This window comes from Monodon monoceros, unplaced genomic scaffold (genome assembly GCF_005190385.1).
Source record: "Monodon monoceros isolate NGI ecotype Baffin Bay Population unplaced genomic scaffold, NGI_Narwhal_1 Super_Scaffold_3, whole genome shotgun sequence".
NCBI classification, from domain to species: Eukaryota; Metazoa; Chordata; class Mammalia; order Artiodactyla; family Monodontidae; genus Monodon; species Monodon monoceros.
In genome coordinates this window covers 29,023,701-29,038,061 of record NW_021703780.1, presented here as the reverse complement: position 1 = coordinate 29,038,061, position 14,361 = coordinate 29,023,701, and the positions used below count along the sequence as shown (strand labels likewise).

The window sequence follows — 14,361 nt, the reverse complement described above, 5'->3', positions numbered from 1 at the left end:
AGTTCTGTCCATAAACTGAATGAGTTGGAGGTGGATTCTTCTCCAGTCGAGCCTCCAGATAAAGAGGTAGACCAGCTAGCTCCTTCAGTCTTGTGAGACCCTGAGCAGAGGACCCAATTAAGCTGTGTCTGGACTCTTGACCCAGGGAAACTGTGAGAAAATAAATGCAGGTTGTTTTAAACCCCAAAGTTTGTGGCAGTTTTTTACACAGCCATAGAAAATATTCCAATGTCTTTCTCCTTTTTTAATTCTTTTATTGCTGTTTCAGTAGCATTCTGGAAGGGAGCTGAGCTGAATGTGTGGTCAGTGGGTTAGACAAACATGATATACGGTATGTGATCCAACACACTTTTAAAACACCCTAATTTCAATTAAACAGGCAAATAAAAATTCTAGCTACTTGTTATGGACTGAATAGTGTCCCTGCAAAATTCATATGTCGAAGCTCTAACCGCCAATGTGATTATTTGGAGACAGGGTCAGTAGGGAAGTAATTAAGGTGAAATGAGCTGATAAGGGTGGGGCCCTAATCTGATAGGATCGGTGTCCTTATAAGAAGAGGAGGAGACACCAGAGAGCTCTATTTGCATGTGTATGGAGAAGAGGCCATGTGAGGACACAGACAAGACAGAAGAGCAGTCTCACTAGAAAACAAGCCCAACGGCAGCTTCAACTTGGACTTCCTGGACTCCAGAACCATGAGAAAATAAATTTCTGTTGTCTAAACCACTGGCCTCTGATGTTCCATTATGGCTGTCTGAGCTGACTAATATACTCCTACAGATAGCAGTAAATGTGGACTTGGCTTACTTTTGTAATCACAGGCTGCTGTGACTTAGGACATCAGGGCTACTCGTAAAATAGTAGCTAGATGATGCCTGAGCTCCCTTGCAGACCAAGTAGTCTAGGATTCTAATTACAATTAAATTAGCAGTTCCAATCCTGCTAGGCTAACTTATATAACCCTCTTCTTATTGTAATTCAACGTCCATAACTACTACCCTGGCATAGCCATTTGCCATCCATGTTGCCCTGCTCACATCTCACCTCTCTGTGCCTTAGTTTCAGCAGCTGTAAAACAGGGATAATATTATTCCCCCTTCACAAGCTTATTGTGAAGATTACATGAGTTAATAGATGCACAGCACTTAGAATAATGCCTGACACATAGTGAGCACCCTCTACATGTAGCTTCTTCTTTTATGACTTCTTACCACCACCATCAACACCATCATCACTGCAATTGTTATTGAAAGAAATCAACACTTGCTTTAAAAATGCCACAGCAGATTCTTAGGAGACTCTGGAAGCAAGGATGAATCAAAGGGCTTAGTTCTTCTGGGCACTGTGGTCAGGACTGAAACTCAGGTGAGCCCAAAGTGATGGCAGTATGGAAGGGAAATGTTGCTTCCTACAGTGCCTTCACCTGCTGCTCTCTATCTCATCCAAAAGTAGCATCGGCCACACATGTAAATGACTTCCAAAAGTGCCGACAGTGTATTATGAAAGAAAACCAGGTGCTTTAAGGTCTTTCTGGATGCTGATGACCAAATTCTCCCTCAATTTTCCTCTTACATAGAGAGAATTCTGGGAGTGATGAATCTCGTATCTAACCTCATAAGGCTTGCTTAGGACTGCAGGTAATTTTCAAGGCTGTTATGAGGCTGTAGAAGTGGACTAGGAACCAAAAGTCCTAAAAGCGCCCTTTACTGGCTTCACTTTGGGAAGTCACTTCACCTGTCCAAGCCTCTATTTCATCATGTCTGCACTAGGTCTGCCTGGACACCTTACGTCATTGGATGGGGGACCAGATGAAAGTGCCTTGTAAACTGAAAAATAATGCATTTTATATATATATATATAAATATATATATTATATATATTATATATATATTTTATATATATATAAAATATATATATATAAATACTGCTTTATACTTCCTAAGTAACAGCTGTGAAGCTATCTGAAATGGACACTTCTATTTTGTTTCTGATTAACTTTCAAAGTTCAGTGACTGTACCTAAAAAACAAAAACAAGCATAAAATCCAACTGGAAGTTTTTGGAGGAAAACGCCTTTTCTCTAGGAAATTTCACCAGTGACTTTTTTTTATAAGAAAGTGAACATGGTCCATCAATGCATCTAAAGTGATTTCATGACATTTCCTTACTCCAATTCAGGTGATTAGAAATGTCACATGAATAATGCTATTTTATGAAAAAGGAAACCATAGTTTGTGGCAGTGAGAGGCTAGTACAACTGACATAATTTCTGACAAAAACTTAATCTTCTACATTTATGAAGCAATTCCTTTGAATCAAACCCCATGGAAGTAAATCTCCCCATTTAATTGAAGATAAAGATGGCTGTCATGAAACTGCTGAGAGTTCCTTATTATATTCTCAGACTCCGAAATCAGAAGAATCCATTGAATATTGAGCATGATTTCTTCACTGACATTTAGCTCTAATGTCAATTTGCTCCAAAAAATTTTCCTTGATTTTAGGGTTCCCGGTTTTATTCAGTTGATGAAAACTGAGTTAGCGTGATGTCGTTTGAGGACTCTCCAGTATAAGAAAGTACATAGTTGCCTAAAAGAGGAAAAAGAGGATAAGAATTATTGCTACTATGTTGGAATCAAGCGTAAGACCAAAATGAAAATAAGCCTATGCAATTCCTTACAATTCTGGACAGTGTTAGGAAGAGGTTAGGGTGTACAGCATCTTATTAATGCCATAGAAGCTTACATTTGTCAGACATCTCTCATTTGAGAAGAGAAGCACCGTATTTTCAGATGTTGGGGAACGAGATTGGTTTGAGATCACTGAATGTTACTGCTGGAAGGAAGCTTAGTGATCTCTTAGTTTTTCTTTTTACTGATGAGGAACAAAGGTCCAAAAAGGTAAAGAGATTTATTAAAAGCCCTCAGGCTGGTTGGTGGCAGTGATAACAGGACCCAAAGCTTCTGGATGAGCCCATTGAGCATTTTGGGAGGGAAATATGCTTTTTCAAGTTCCGACACTTGAACTTTATCTGAAATCCAAAGAATTTTGGATTGGACTCTATAAAGTGAGTTGCCCATGATGGATTCATGTTCTTTCTTCCTACCCCTTAGAACCTTTGGTTTGTTGTAACTCACGTTTGTGTTGGAATGGGTTGAAAGTCTTTTTGAATCTGGGTTTGACAGATGAATCTGATGAGTTTTGCTGCACAAAAGAAAACCAAGTCATTTAGGCATTCAAAGTATTCTTTTAGGTGCCTGCTTTTTCATTCAAACTCCCTCAGAAGATTACAAATACTCAATTTTTCTTCTGCCAAATGTGCATTTACTTTAAAGCAAATGAGCCACCTACCCAGAAAACAAAATCTCATTTTTGTCACCTAATTTGAAAGTGAAACTGGAGAAGGGGTACAAATCCAGAAGATGCAAAGCCCTCACTGACCACTGCTGCCTTCTGAAAAAGGTCAACAATTTACATTAAAAACAGGGAGATAGGGCTTCCCTGGTGGCGCAGTGGTTGAGAATCCGCCTGCCGATGCAGGGGACACGGGTTCGTGCCCCGGTCCGGGAAGATCCCACATGCTGCAGAGCGGCTGGGCCCGTGAGCCATGGCTGCTGAGCCTGCGCGTCCGGAGCCTGTGGTCCGCAACGGGAGAGGCCACAGCAGTGAGAGGCCTGCATACTGCAAAAAAATAAAAAATTAAAAAATAAAAGATAAAATAAATAAAAACAGGGAGATAAACCACTGTCAGGCGTCTTTACTTTTGGTTTTGGTGTATTTTCCTTTTCAGTGTTTTTCTCTCTTTGGCCTTCCAGTGAGAAAAATTCTGACTTCCTGCTTTGTAGGGTGGGGAGTGTCCTGTCTTGCTTTACTAACTAAAGGTTTGACTTTAATGCAGTCACACATGCTGTAACTCCCTCCTTTTCTTAAGAGTAGAGAATGATTCATTAGTTTCACATTTTCTGGTTCAAGGGATTTTAGTTCTTCAAGACATAAAATCAAAATCACAGAATATTAGAACTTCTGCTTTGAGTAACTAGTCTAACACTTAATTTTTACATCTTGAGAACATTGAAACCAAAAGGTACTATGTGACTTTCCCGAGGTCACACAGCCAACTGGTTACTGAGTCAGAAATACAATCAGGTCTGCCAGCTCCTGAGGTCACAGCTTCCTAACCCACAGCCCTCTCCTATGAAATGCAGACCCAGGAAAATTATTTTATAAAAATGCCAGAGGCTAATTTCCTCACTGTTTTTTTAATTTCAAAACGTTATATTATCCCTTGTTAAGAATCTCTAAATATCCATGTAGTTTTTCATGCACTTAAATCGGCTGATTTTTATCACACACAGAAATTTCTGCTTTAGAACCCTTTCTGAAAGGTCCTCCGTGTCTTGCTAAAAGACAAAAGTCTGAGTTAACGTCAAAAATACAAAACCGAGAGGCAAGTACTTTTGTTCCTAACTATACTGTTCCTTAAGTGGATTGCACTTTTGTGGCAAAGAATGAAAACAAGAATCCTTTGTTTCCATACAAACTTGTCAGTTTGTAGACTGAAGAGCTAAAATTGCAAGTGACAAAGTCAGGTACACCAGCATAAGGGAAAATTCATAAAGATCATTTTACATATTAGAAATTAATGAAGTCTTCCCCGTCTGATTTTCTGGAGAAGGAAAAGTGGTCTGCAGGAGATCTAGACAGGCAGGCAGAGAAAAGGACCCTACTGATTCTAGATATTGGGAGACAAGTCAGACTATAACAAGCAACACCGTTGAAACGTATTTGCTCACAAGAGCACCACAGACCCCATGCCTGAGCATCCTTGAAGCTTTCCACACCCTTGCATCCATTCATCCATTCACTCATTCACTCATTCATTCAACAGCTCTTTAATGAGTATTGACCACGTGCTGGACATCGTGCCAGATACCAGGAATATAACGTGACAGAAACTCAAGGGGTTTACACAAAAGTGGGCTTGCCGTGGGACTGTGTAAAAAAGTGCAAAACTGGAACTTCACGAATTGCCTCCACGGCTGCAGGAGATGATTACCTTTGATGCTTGGTTCCAAAAGCTTAAAGGAGACAACTTGTTGAGTAGCAGCTGTCGCAGCTACAGGGCAAAAAAGAAATAGTGAGGAGCTACACATAGGCAATCGTACAGAGGCAAATCAAGAGCAAAACGGGAGGGCTTCCCTGGTGGCGCAGTGGTTGAGAGTGTGCCTGCCAATGCAGTGGACACGGGTTCGTACCCCGGTTTGGGAAGATCCCACATGTCGCGGGGCGGCTGGGCCCGTGAGCCATGACCGCTGAGCCTGCGTGTCCGGAGCCTGTGCTCCGCGGCGGGAGAGGCCCGCGTACCACAAAAAAAAATTAAAAAAAGAACAAAACTGAAGAGTGTAATTGTTATATAGTAGTAGTATTTCCCGGAAGCATTTAATAGACGATAAGCATGTGGATCTGATGAAAGGATTTCCTTTCTTTTCTTTACCTGTAAACAAATCTAGAATGAAACAAAGAGCAACAGTCCCCAAAACCATAATAATTCAGATTCTAGACATTAGTAATTGGCAATAATGGCTAAATCGAAGTTTGAAGTGAAGAGTGTCCTCATCAAGTGAATGGTGCAAACAACAGAATTATTTGGTCCAATCAAGAAGGAGGCAAATTGCTTCTTTGTAAACAGGGGTTTGGAGGCATGGGCAACAATTATGATAATTATAAAATATCCTTATCTTATTAAAACAGAGGCTACATTTTTTAGCTTATTGTCTTTACCTCTCTGCAGAATTGCTCAAACCTTGGAAAAATAATGAAAGAAGTGTAAGTATTTTTCTCTTATCTTTTACTTACATTGGTCATCTTTCATTAGGAATTCTATTTAATTTAGAGGTGATGTAATATTTACTACATAAAATTCTAGAAACATACAAATAGATAGGCCTTTCAGCATATTCTAAGTGAATGAATAAATTAAGTAAAGGAGCAAAAAAGGAATTCACCCCTAAGGAAAGTTTTTCTGCTGGTTAATTATGCCAAAGCATAATTTAAAAGTAAAAACAAGTTTCCCCTTTTTTTCTACAATGTTCACATTATATGTTGTGGTTAGCTCTCTACAGCTCTATTTTCAGCAATGAGTGTTTAGTTTCTTTGTCTCCTGACGGAACCTGCCTTTTGTGAAATTATAGAATTTTATTATGCAGGTACCCATGGTCTAACTTCTTGTATATGAATAAGGGCCCTAGAACTGAAGGGGAGGGACTAGGTGCCTGGGTTAAAGGAGAAAGAGAGAAATGAATACACATACCTTACTATCCAAGAGCATTCCAAAACATAAGATGAAAAAGCCCTTAAAAAAAAGAATAAGGCACATGTATTATCTTTTCCTTTTCCAGTAAAGAAAGCATTTATATGTATTACTATTCTATTATATCCCCCAACATTGAAATTATTTCCTTGTCTGTCCCCCTGTTGACTGTCCTTGAAGGTAAGGATACTGTGTAAACTCCACGATGCCTGGATTAACACAAAGTACACAAACATTTTTTTTTTTGGTTGAACATATAATTAAATTATTGTGTGAATAAAGTCTGAAACACACATGGAGCACCATTTTCCCCTTTGTGTTATCCTAAACCCAAAACAAAGAACTTCCATTTGCTTCTATGTCTTAGTCTTTCTTTAGGCATTAAACAAACGTTAACTAAGCGTCTATGATGTCAGCAGTCACTGAAGTCCGACCCCAAGGCCAAGTAGAGGAAGTTGACTATATCAGCATCCTTTCCATCAGGTCCATCCAGCCGTTGGGTAACCCTTGGCAGAGTCTTTCTTGGACCTTGAAATTCTCCTCTCAGGCAGAGGACCCTCAGTTGGTGCCTGTTCAGACAGCGTGTCACCAAGGGCCCTGGACAGCATTTCCCTAAACCTGCCACCATTAGGTGTGTGCTCTCCATGACTGCCCTCTGTGCCACCACCTAAATGTACCCTGGTTTGTTGCAGTAGGTGGAGAACCAACTGGATTCAGGAGATACCTACTGAGCACTTACTCTGTGCCAGGCACTGCACTAAGTGCTAAATGATCTCATTTAATCTTCACATTTACTCTAAGATACAGGTAATAATATTATCAGATAATTAATATTAATAATATTAATTAATATTAATAATATTATCAGGTACTTAATATTACAGGTAATTAATTAATTAATGAGAGAATTAAGGTATAGAGAAATTAAGAGAGAATTAAGGTATAGAGAAATTAAATAATTTGTTAGCAGTCACACAGTTGGATAGCATGACTCATTTGAGCCCAGAGCTATTTAACTCCAGAGCTCAAACGTTTAACCACCACTACCCTCAGTCGTTGTCCAGAGGAGACCCAGCAAATATTTCTTGAACCAGGACTGAAGGCTCTCTTCCAGATTCACCAAAACCTAAGGATTGCTTTGCCCACCTACTCTCTGAATACTCTCTGATCATGGCATGTAAAACCCATCCTTGGCAGCAGAGTTCGGCAAACTTTTTCTGTAAAGAGCCAGAGAGTAAATATTTCAGGTTTTGCAGGTCATCCAGTCTCTTACAACTGCTCAGTTCTGCCTGTGTAAGGAAAACAGCCACAGGCCCTATGTAGATGAATGGGCATGGCTGTGTTCCAATAAAACTTTATTTACAAAGACAGTGCTGCCTACAATTGGCCAGGCCCTGCTTTATGGCACATTAGGGACTTCCTCTGCACCATTCAGACTCAAAAAGCACTCTGGATTTATTTCCCTTTCCCTGTGTGCTTTAACAGACATCAGCACAAGACAAAGAGGACTGGGTCAACGGCAAGAGAGATTAGTGTTAGCTATGTGAACACTAACAGATTTAAAACCCTGGAATGGATTACTGAAGAAGCCCAAAATTCTGCTTCAGTATGAGAATCACTGTTGGGAAGACTGGATCTTATTTTATTTTATTTTTTTCTATTCACTGTTGCCAGGCAATTTGGGTTATAATAGTCCTGCTAGAGGCAGGGAAATGAGATCGATCGCCCCCAGGGTGGTTTTCCCATCCTCAATTCTCTACAATTATTCCAATTACCCAATGATGTAATAAGTTGTTCTCACTGCTCTCACCTGGGATGCATTGAGTGATGCGAAAATAACATGCCAGGCCATATTCCGGCTGTCAACCATTGTTCCTATGCCAAACCCCCAGGTGAGCCCTAGAAGGGGGGTCAGAACGAGAAGGCTCCTCCCCACGCGGACGACAGTGGCCTTGCTGTCCTGAGTCAGCCTTTCTCCGACAGCGGGCCTCCAGAGCTTCGTGAGAACTAACAGGACCACCACCAGATTCACAGCCACAATAGTCAGGGCGGGACCCGCAAAGGCCAGGAGAGGTTTGCTCCCATCGGACCAGTTAAGCCAACACACATCTTTCCTTTCATAGCCATTGCTGGGTTGTGTGACCGCAATGGTGACGATGGATATAATGAGAGGACACCCATAGCCCAGGCAGACCCCGACAGTCACCAACAAAGGCGTGGTCATGTGGTGGAACACCAGGATAACCCGATAAGCCAGCAGGAAGCCGAGCAGAAGCATCCAGAAGAACAAGGAGAGGTAGAAAAAGTGTGTAAAGAACACTGCAGCTGTGCAGACTCCAGACGGGTTCGCCGTGGTGTGCACGGAGGCAGCGACAATAAACCAGATGTCTGCGATCAGGAGGCACAGGGCTATGTTCACCATGCAAATGTGACGTGTGTGCAAGGTTTGGCTTCTGTTGACCTGCTTCCAAAACAGAGCTTCGATGGTCAGGCATAAGACGAGACTTCCGATGGAGACCCCCAGTCCCACAAAGGTGATCCATTTCACAACGGGAACAATGTCAGGGGGGACAGAGGGTGACATCAGCACGGAGAAGGAGGTCAGGTGAGTACAGCGGCACGTCACCGAGTCTGGAGTTTCATTCACTAGGTGGCAGCCATTATCGTTCCACTGCGAATGGTTGAAATCCCAAAACACACAATGAGGCTGGCTCAGATTTGATTCTATCTTGGAAAAAGTCAGGAAAATTTCATTGATGGAGTAGTTTGGGATAACCATGGATATCACGGGCCCATTGACCTGAGCATTTCCATTCTTGGCAGCAGGTAGAATGTTCCCCAGGGTCGAGGAGGTCATGCTGATGATAGTTTCTGGAAGGGGCTCCTGGAATTGGTGTGACCTAATTAATGCATGGCCTCTGATGGGAATGGAGGGGTTTTTTAGGAACATTTCAGTCTGATAGTTGTAACCCAAATTGCTTTGATTTGAGGATGCTGGAATCCCTTTCCAGTTAATGAATTCTCGAGAAAATTCCAGAGGCAGAGCTGTCGAAGGGACCAGAACACTGATGTTTTCCAGTGACGCCAGGACCTGGGACCCGGCATTCTTTTCTGTCTGAAGTAACACTGTCCAGTTGGTTACCGAGGTAGAATTAAGGATGTGGTCAGATATACTGATGACATTCTGAAATACAAGGGTGAAAGTCAGTTTGGATTTTGAGTAAACAGATCAGAGGACTACGGGTGGATAGTCGTTAGTCTTAAGCTCAGGAAAATGGCCCAGAGAATTGGCTCAGTTGAGGACCACATTAAAACTCAGCAATGAAATTCAGCTCTGGGGCTCCACGCAGTGGAAGCATTGGGTTAAGAAAGGAGGGTCAGGGCTTCCCCGGTGGCGCAGTGGTTGAGAGTCCACCTGCCGATGCAAGGGACACGGGTTCGTGCCCCAGTCCGGGAAGATCCCACATGCTGCGGAGCAGCTGGGCCCGTGAGCCATGGCCGCTGAGCCTGTGTGTCCGGAGCCTGTGCTCCGCAACGGGAGAGGCCACAATAGTGAGAGGCCCGAGTACCGCAAAAAAAAAGAAAGAAAGAAATGAGGGTCAGCAGAATCATGTCAGTTCCACGGTGATCACCCCCGGGAATTCATACTCCGGCTGGGGCTTCGGAGGAGAGGAGGAGAATCCTACAATGGGTGCTGCAGTGTGCATTTTCTTCCTTCTGAGATGGCAAACGGGACTGCATGACTCCTCAGGCTGAGGGTCCAAGAGTGAAACGTTACTTGTAATTGCTTTCCCATATCATGTTTTTTTGCTAATATCAGAAGTTCTAAATTCACGTCATGAATGTTCAAGTTTTAATTCATTTGTATTTATGACTTTTCTTTAATAGAGGAGAATATAAAGCAAAAATCCTTAAACACTGGACATGCAACAAGGAAGCATTGAATTGTTGTGGGTTTTAAGGGTCAGTCTCAGTTTGAGATTCCTTTTCAAGGAATTCCCTGGCAATTCAGTGGTTAGGATTCTGCGCTTTCACTGCTGAGGGCCCAGGGTCGATCCCTGGTTGGGGAACTAAGATCCCTCAAGCAGTAAGGCCAAACAAACAAACAAAAACAATAGCAACAACAAAAACCAGGTTCCTTTTCCAAACGTACCTGAAAGGCAGCGTTTTCTCACCCAGGACCCTCACTCACTCTTACGGGTCTCGTTCCCAGGCATCTGCTGCGGGCGTCTATCCCTCTGGCTGAGTCTTACCCTAACTGAGCCCTCTGTGGCTTCTGGCCGGGATCCCATAGTGAGCTTCTCCTATTGCCCCAGCAACCTCTGCCTTCTTTTTGTTTGTGTTTGCTGCTCTGTTTTTGTCCTTTATTTTATTTTTAGCCTTTTTGTGTCATCTTGTTTTAGTTGGTCTCTTGTAAACAATGCATAGTCAGACTTTAAAAAAAAAACAAATCTGAGCATCTTTGATTCAGGGAGTTTAACTTATTCACACTTAATGTTATCTCTGATGTTATGTTCATCTTATACAGTTAAGCAGGATTGTGTGATTATGTAACAATATACATTATATAACCCAATTTTGTAAAATATTATACGCTTTAACATACAAAATGCACACATCCAAAGTGTTTGGAAGGATATTTATTTAACAAATATTTATTGAGTACCTGCTATGTGTCCCTTGTCCATTTTCTAGGCACTGAGGTGACACGTAAAATGTAAGCAGCGGCTATTCTAGGGTGACAAGATTACATATCACTTATTTTTCTTTTTGTTTCTTTGTATATCTTATAGTGAGCATGTCTCATTTGAGTAATTTTTAAAGTTAATTTTTAAATGTCCAAACTAAGTCATGAATTCCCCAGTCGCAAAAATGGAGCTCTTAAAATATACTAAATATGATATACTAAAGTCAGAGCTTATAGCCACGGGAAGGAACAACTGCCGACTCATATTAAATATTAAAAAGTTGGCACCTGTGTCATTCAGCGTCATTCAGGGCAGAGGCTCACGCCTTCCCCTCAGCCAGCTGCTATCCAGGCAGTCTGCCTGGAGGCGGCTCCCTCTCACTTTGAACTCACATAATTGATCCCGGGGGTTGCTTAGACACTGCTGAGGAAGCAGTGAAGCTCACGTCAAGACTGTTCCATGGCTCTTTGGTCCTTTTCAACAGCACCCCATCAACTGGGGCTTCTGCCATTCCTCCTGCAAGATTGAGCATTTAAAGTGAGCCATTCAAGCTCAGGTAGACCTTACCTCCATTGTCGAACTGGACACACTGAAGTGTCTTTCTAGGGACAGGGATGAGATATTGCCCAGAATTGACACCACAGAAGCCAGATCCCCAGCTGTGGTTGATGGGTTTTGCTGAATGACCATTGAAAGATTCTGCACCAAGGATGACACGGTTGCCTCAGTGGCGTTGCTGGCAATCACACTGAAATTCTAGGAATAGAAATGGTTATGTTCTAGAAAACAATGAAATGCTTGTGTTTCATCAGACTTAAATCAGATTTCATGGCCACGAATAACCAGCATTTGTATGGTGCATTATAACGTAGGATAATCATATAACAATGATAACAATGATATAATGGCTCTCATTCAGTGCTTTTTATTTTCCATACAGTGTGCTAAACGTTTTACTGAGGATTCAATGATTTCATCTTTACATTACCCTTTAAAGGAGGTACCATGATATTTTCATTTTATGATTAAGGAAATTGAAACTTGAAGAGATTCACTAAGAAGCACTTTTATATAAATTGTTACCCTGATTATACAGAACCTGATGTTCAGTGAGATTCAGTGACTTTCCGAACAGTACCCAGCTAGGAAGTGGAAACGTAGGGTCTACTTGGCACTAAATCCTATGTTATATCCATTATACTATGCGGAGAAATCCCTATGGAGGATTTAGAGGGACATACGTGGAGATTTTGCTACACTTGGTCACTGCATTTGGGGTTTTACTTCTTCCTTGAGGCTCCCGTCTGCTTCCACGACACTGAGCTAATTTGGAAGGCAGCCAAGAGGGATATTCCCTCTGTTCAAAGCACATCAACCCCGGATCCCAGATCCCCCCTGTTTTCCTTTTTACTCTTCTCAGCTGACAGAGCTGTTTTCTGCCTGGGGTGCCTGGGATCTGACTGTCCTCACACCCTGGGGTGACCTAGTCCCAGCTACGATTCGTGTCCAGAAACTGGTCCAAAGAAGGCAAGAACAAGGATGAACCTCAGAAGACATCTTCTCCAATCTCCCTCCCCAGTTTACAGATGAGAAAACTGAGGTCCAGAAAGAGAGCAGTAAGCCTTCCACGGTCCCTTGGTGAATACTGTGGGGTTCTCTGCTTCCAAAGCAGGGTCTCTGGCTGGGACTGAAGTTCTGCTCACTATGAACTATTTGCAGGATAGTGTCTGTGAGCTGGTCCTGGAGTTCCTCTTCCATGACTTGGGTTTTAAATCCTCACCATTTGCTTCCATCTTTCTATCTACTACATCTTAAGTACTTGAACCTTCCTAAGAGAGCATCATGTGAAGGTCATAGCACTGGACCGGAAATCAAGTGACCATGTTTCTAGTTCAACACTACTGCTACCAGAGGGACCACTAGCCCCTTAGTCTCCCCTTTTCTGATCTATAGAAGGAAGTTGGTGAGGCACATGGCCCTGGAGAGCCACTGAAGTTCTATCATTCTATATGGCTGACTCATTCCCTGCCCCGATTTCTGACAAATGTACTAAGGTTATAGCTTCTGACTTATACCTTCACTTGGATCTTTGATTCCCAGGCTTTCAGAGGCCATCTTCAGCTCTCTTCAGCATTGATTCACACCTCTGCAGCACCCTCCCCCCAAAACCACCCAATCTTACGTTTCTGAGGTTCTCGGCTGCTACCTAGACTCACTACTCACGCCTACACTCCCTGGGTTTCCCAGGGTCTGATGTCACTGACTTCTGACCAATGAGACAAATTGATACATTTTACCTTCCACCCAGCCATGCTCACTGGGAGACACGCACTGTGAAACTCAAAACCAGGGCAAATCTGCAAGGTGGAAATGCTTTTTTTACCTTCTTCAGTTCTTCCAGCTCAGAGAGCACACACGTCTCCCTGAGGACATGCCACCCAGAGGGTTGGCACCTGGCCGTGATGCTTCCGGAGTAGCCGCTGCTACAGGGAAGAGTATACTCATCATTCTTAGACCCAAATCCAAAGACTATGCTGTTACACTGGGCTGGAAAAGAATGGAAACGAAGAAGAAAAATGTCTCTGAATATTTTGACACTCTCTATAAACTATAAAGCAGTACTATTTAAGTCATGTTTTCAGACAAAACCCAGGAGTAGGAGAAGTTTGTCTTTGATGCCCAGCTTCACCCCATCAACCCCTTTTCCTCTTTCCTGATGTCCTACCTCCCCAAGGCTGGCTCCCTTTCCCTCCAGGTGTCTGATCTATGCCAACAATCTGAATTTAATGGGCTATCAAATAGTTAAGTATTCGGTGAAAATAAGACAGGATGTGATCCCTCCCAGGAAATATTTTCACTCTTTAAGGGAATGCTAGAAAACCAGAAAATCTTCAAGACACTATGGGACAAAGCAGGCATGATAGGGTTAAAAGATGGGCAGTTGCCATTTGGGGGTGACATGTCCTACTTTGTACCCCTTTAAAGGCTTCTCACATCGTGATCAGCCACTAGTTCCTCTTGCAGCTAGCCCTTCATAATATATTCTTACCACGTTGGGACTGCGAAGAGGAAGCCTTGAAAGGAAGAACCACAAGGGCTATGAATTTTGTTTCTTTTCCCCACTGCTGTGTCTTAAGTGCCTAATCACTTTGGATACTTAGTAAATATTTGTTGAATAAATGTTGAAAGTGGCACAAAGCTTGGTAAGAGAGGTTTAAAACTGAATGTAAAGAATTTTTTAAACATCTGAAGAAAAGAAGTAGGGTGTGTGTGTCTATGTATATCTGTGTGTGTTTGTGTGTCTGGGTGTATGTGAATGACCTGGAAAAAATGCTTTCTCTCCTGGGTCCCTTGGATTATG

At 42.3% G+C, this 14,361-nt stretch overlaps 1 protein-coding gene across 4 annotated transcripts in view; it reads right to left on the bottom strand.

Annotated features, from left to right (window-relative positions):
• Positions 1–242: 242 nt before the first annotated feature.
• ADGRF1 (adhesion G protein-coupled receptor F1) overlaps positions 243–14,361 on the bottom strand; it is a 38,392-nt gene continuing 24,273 nt past the window's right edge. For 2 of the 4 annotated variants that reach the window (XM_029244415.1, XM_029244414.1), the window contains exons 11-17: positions 13,384–13,547; positions 11,568–11,756; positions 8,123–9,496; positions 6,313–6,354; positions 5,059–5,118; positions 3,140–3,206; positions 243–2,591 (exon numbers count right to left, since the gene is read on the bottom strand). In XM_029244415.1, the coding sequence (XP_029100248.1) occupies positions 2,518–2,591; positions 3,140–3,206; positions 5,059–5,118; positions 6,313–6,354; positions 8,123–9,496; positions 11,568–11,756; positions 13,384–13,547 (1,970 nt within the window). In that variant the 3' untranslated portion in view covers positions 243–2,517. The remainder of the gene's footprint in view (positions 2,592–3,139; positions 3,207–5,058; positions 5,119–6,312; positions 6,355–8,122; positions 9,497–11,567; positions 11,757–13,383; positions 13,548–14,361) is intronic. The other 2 variants (XM_029244416.1, XM_029244417.1) reach the window with 2 other exon arrangements.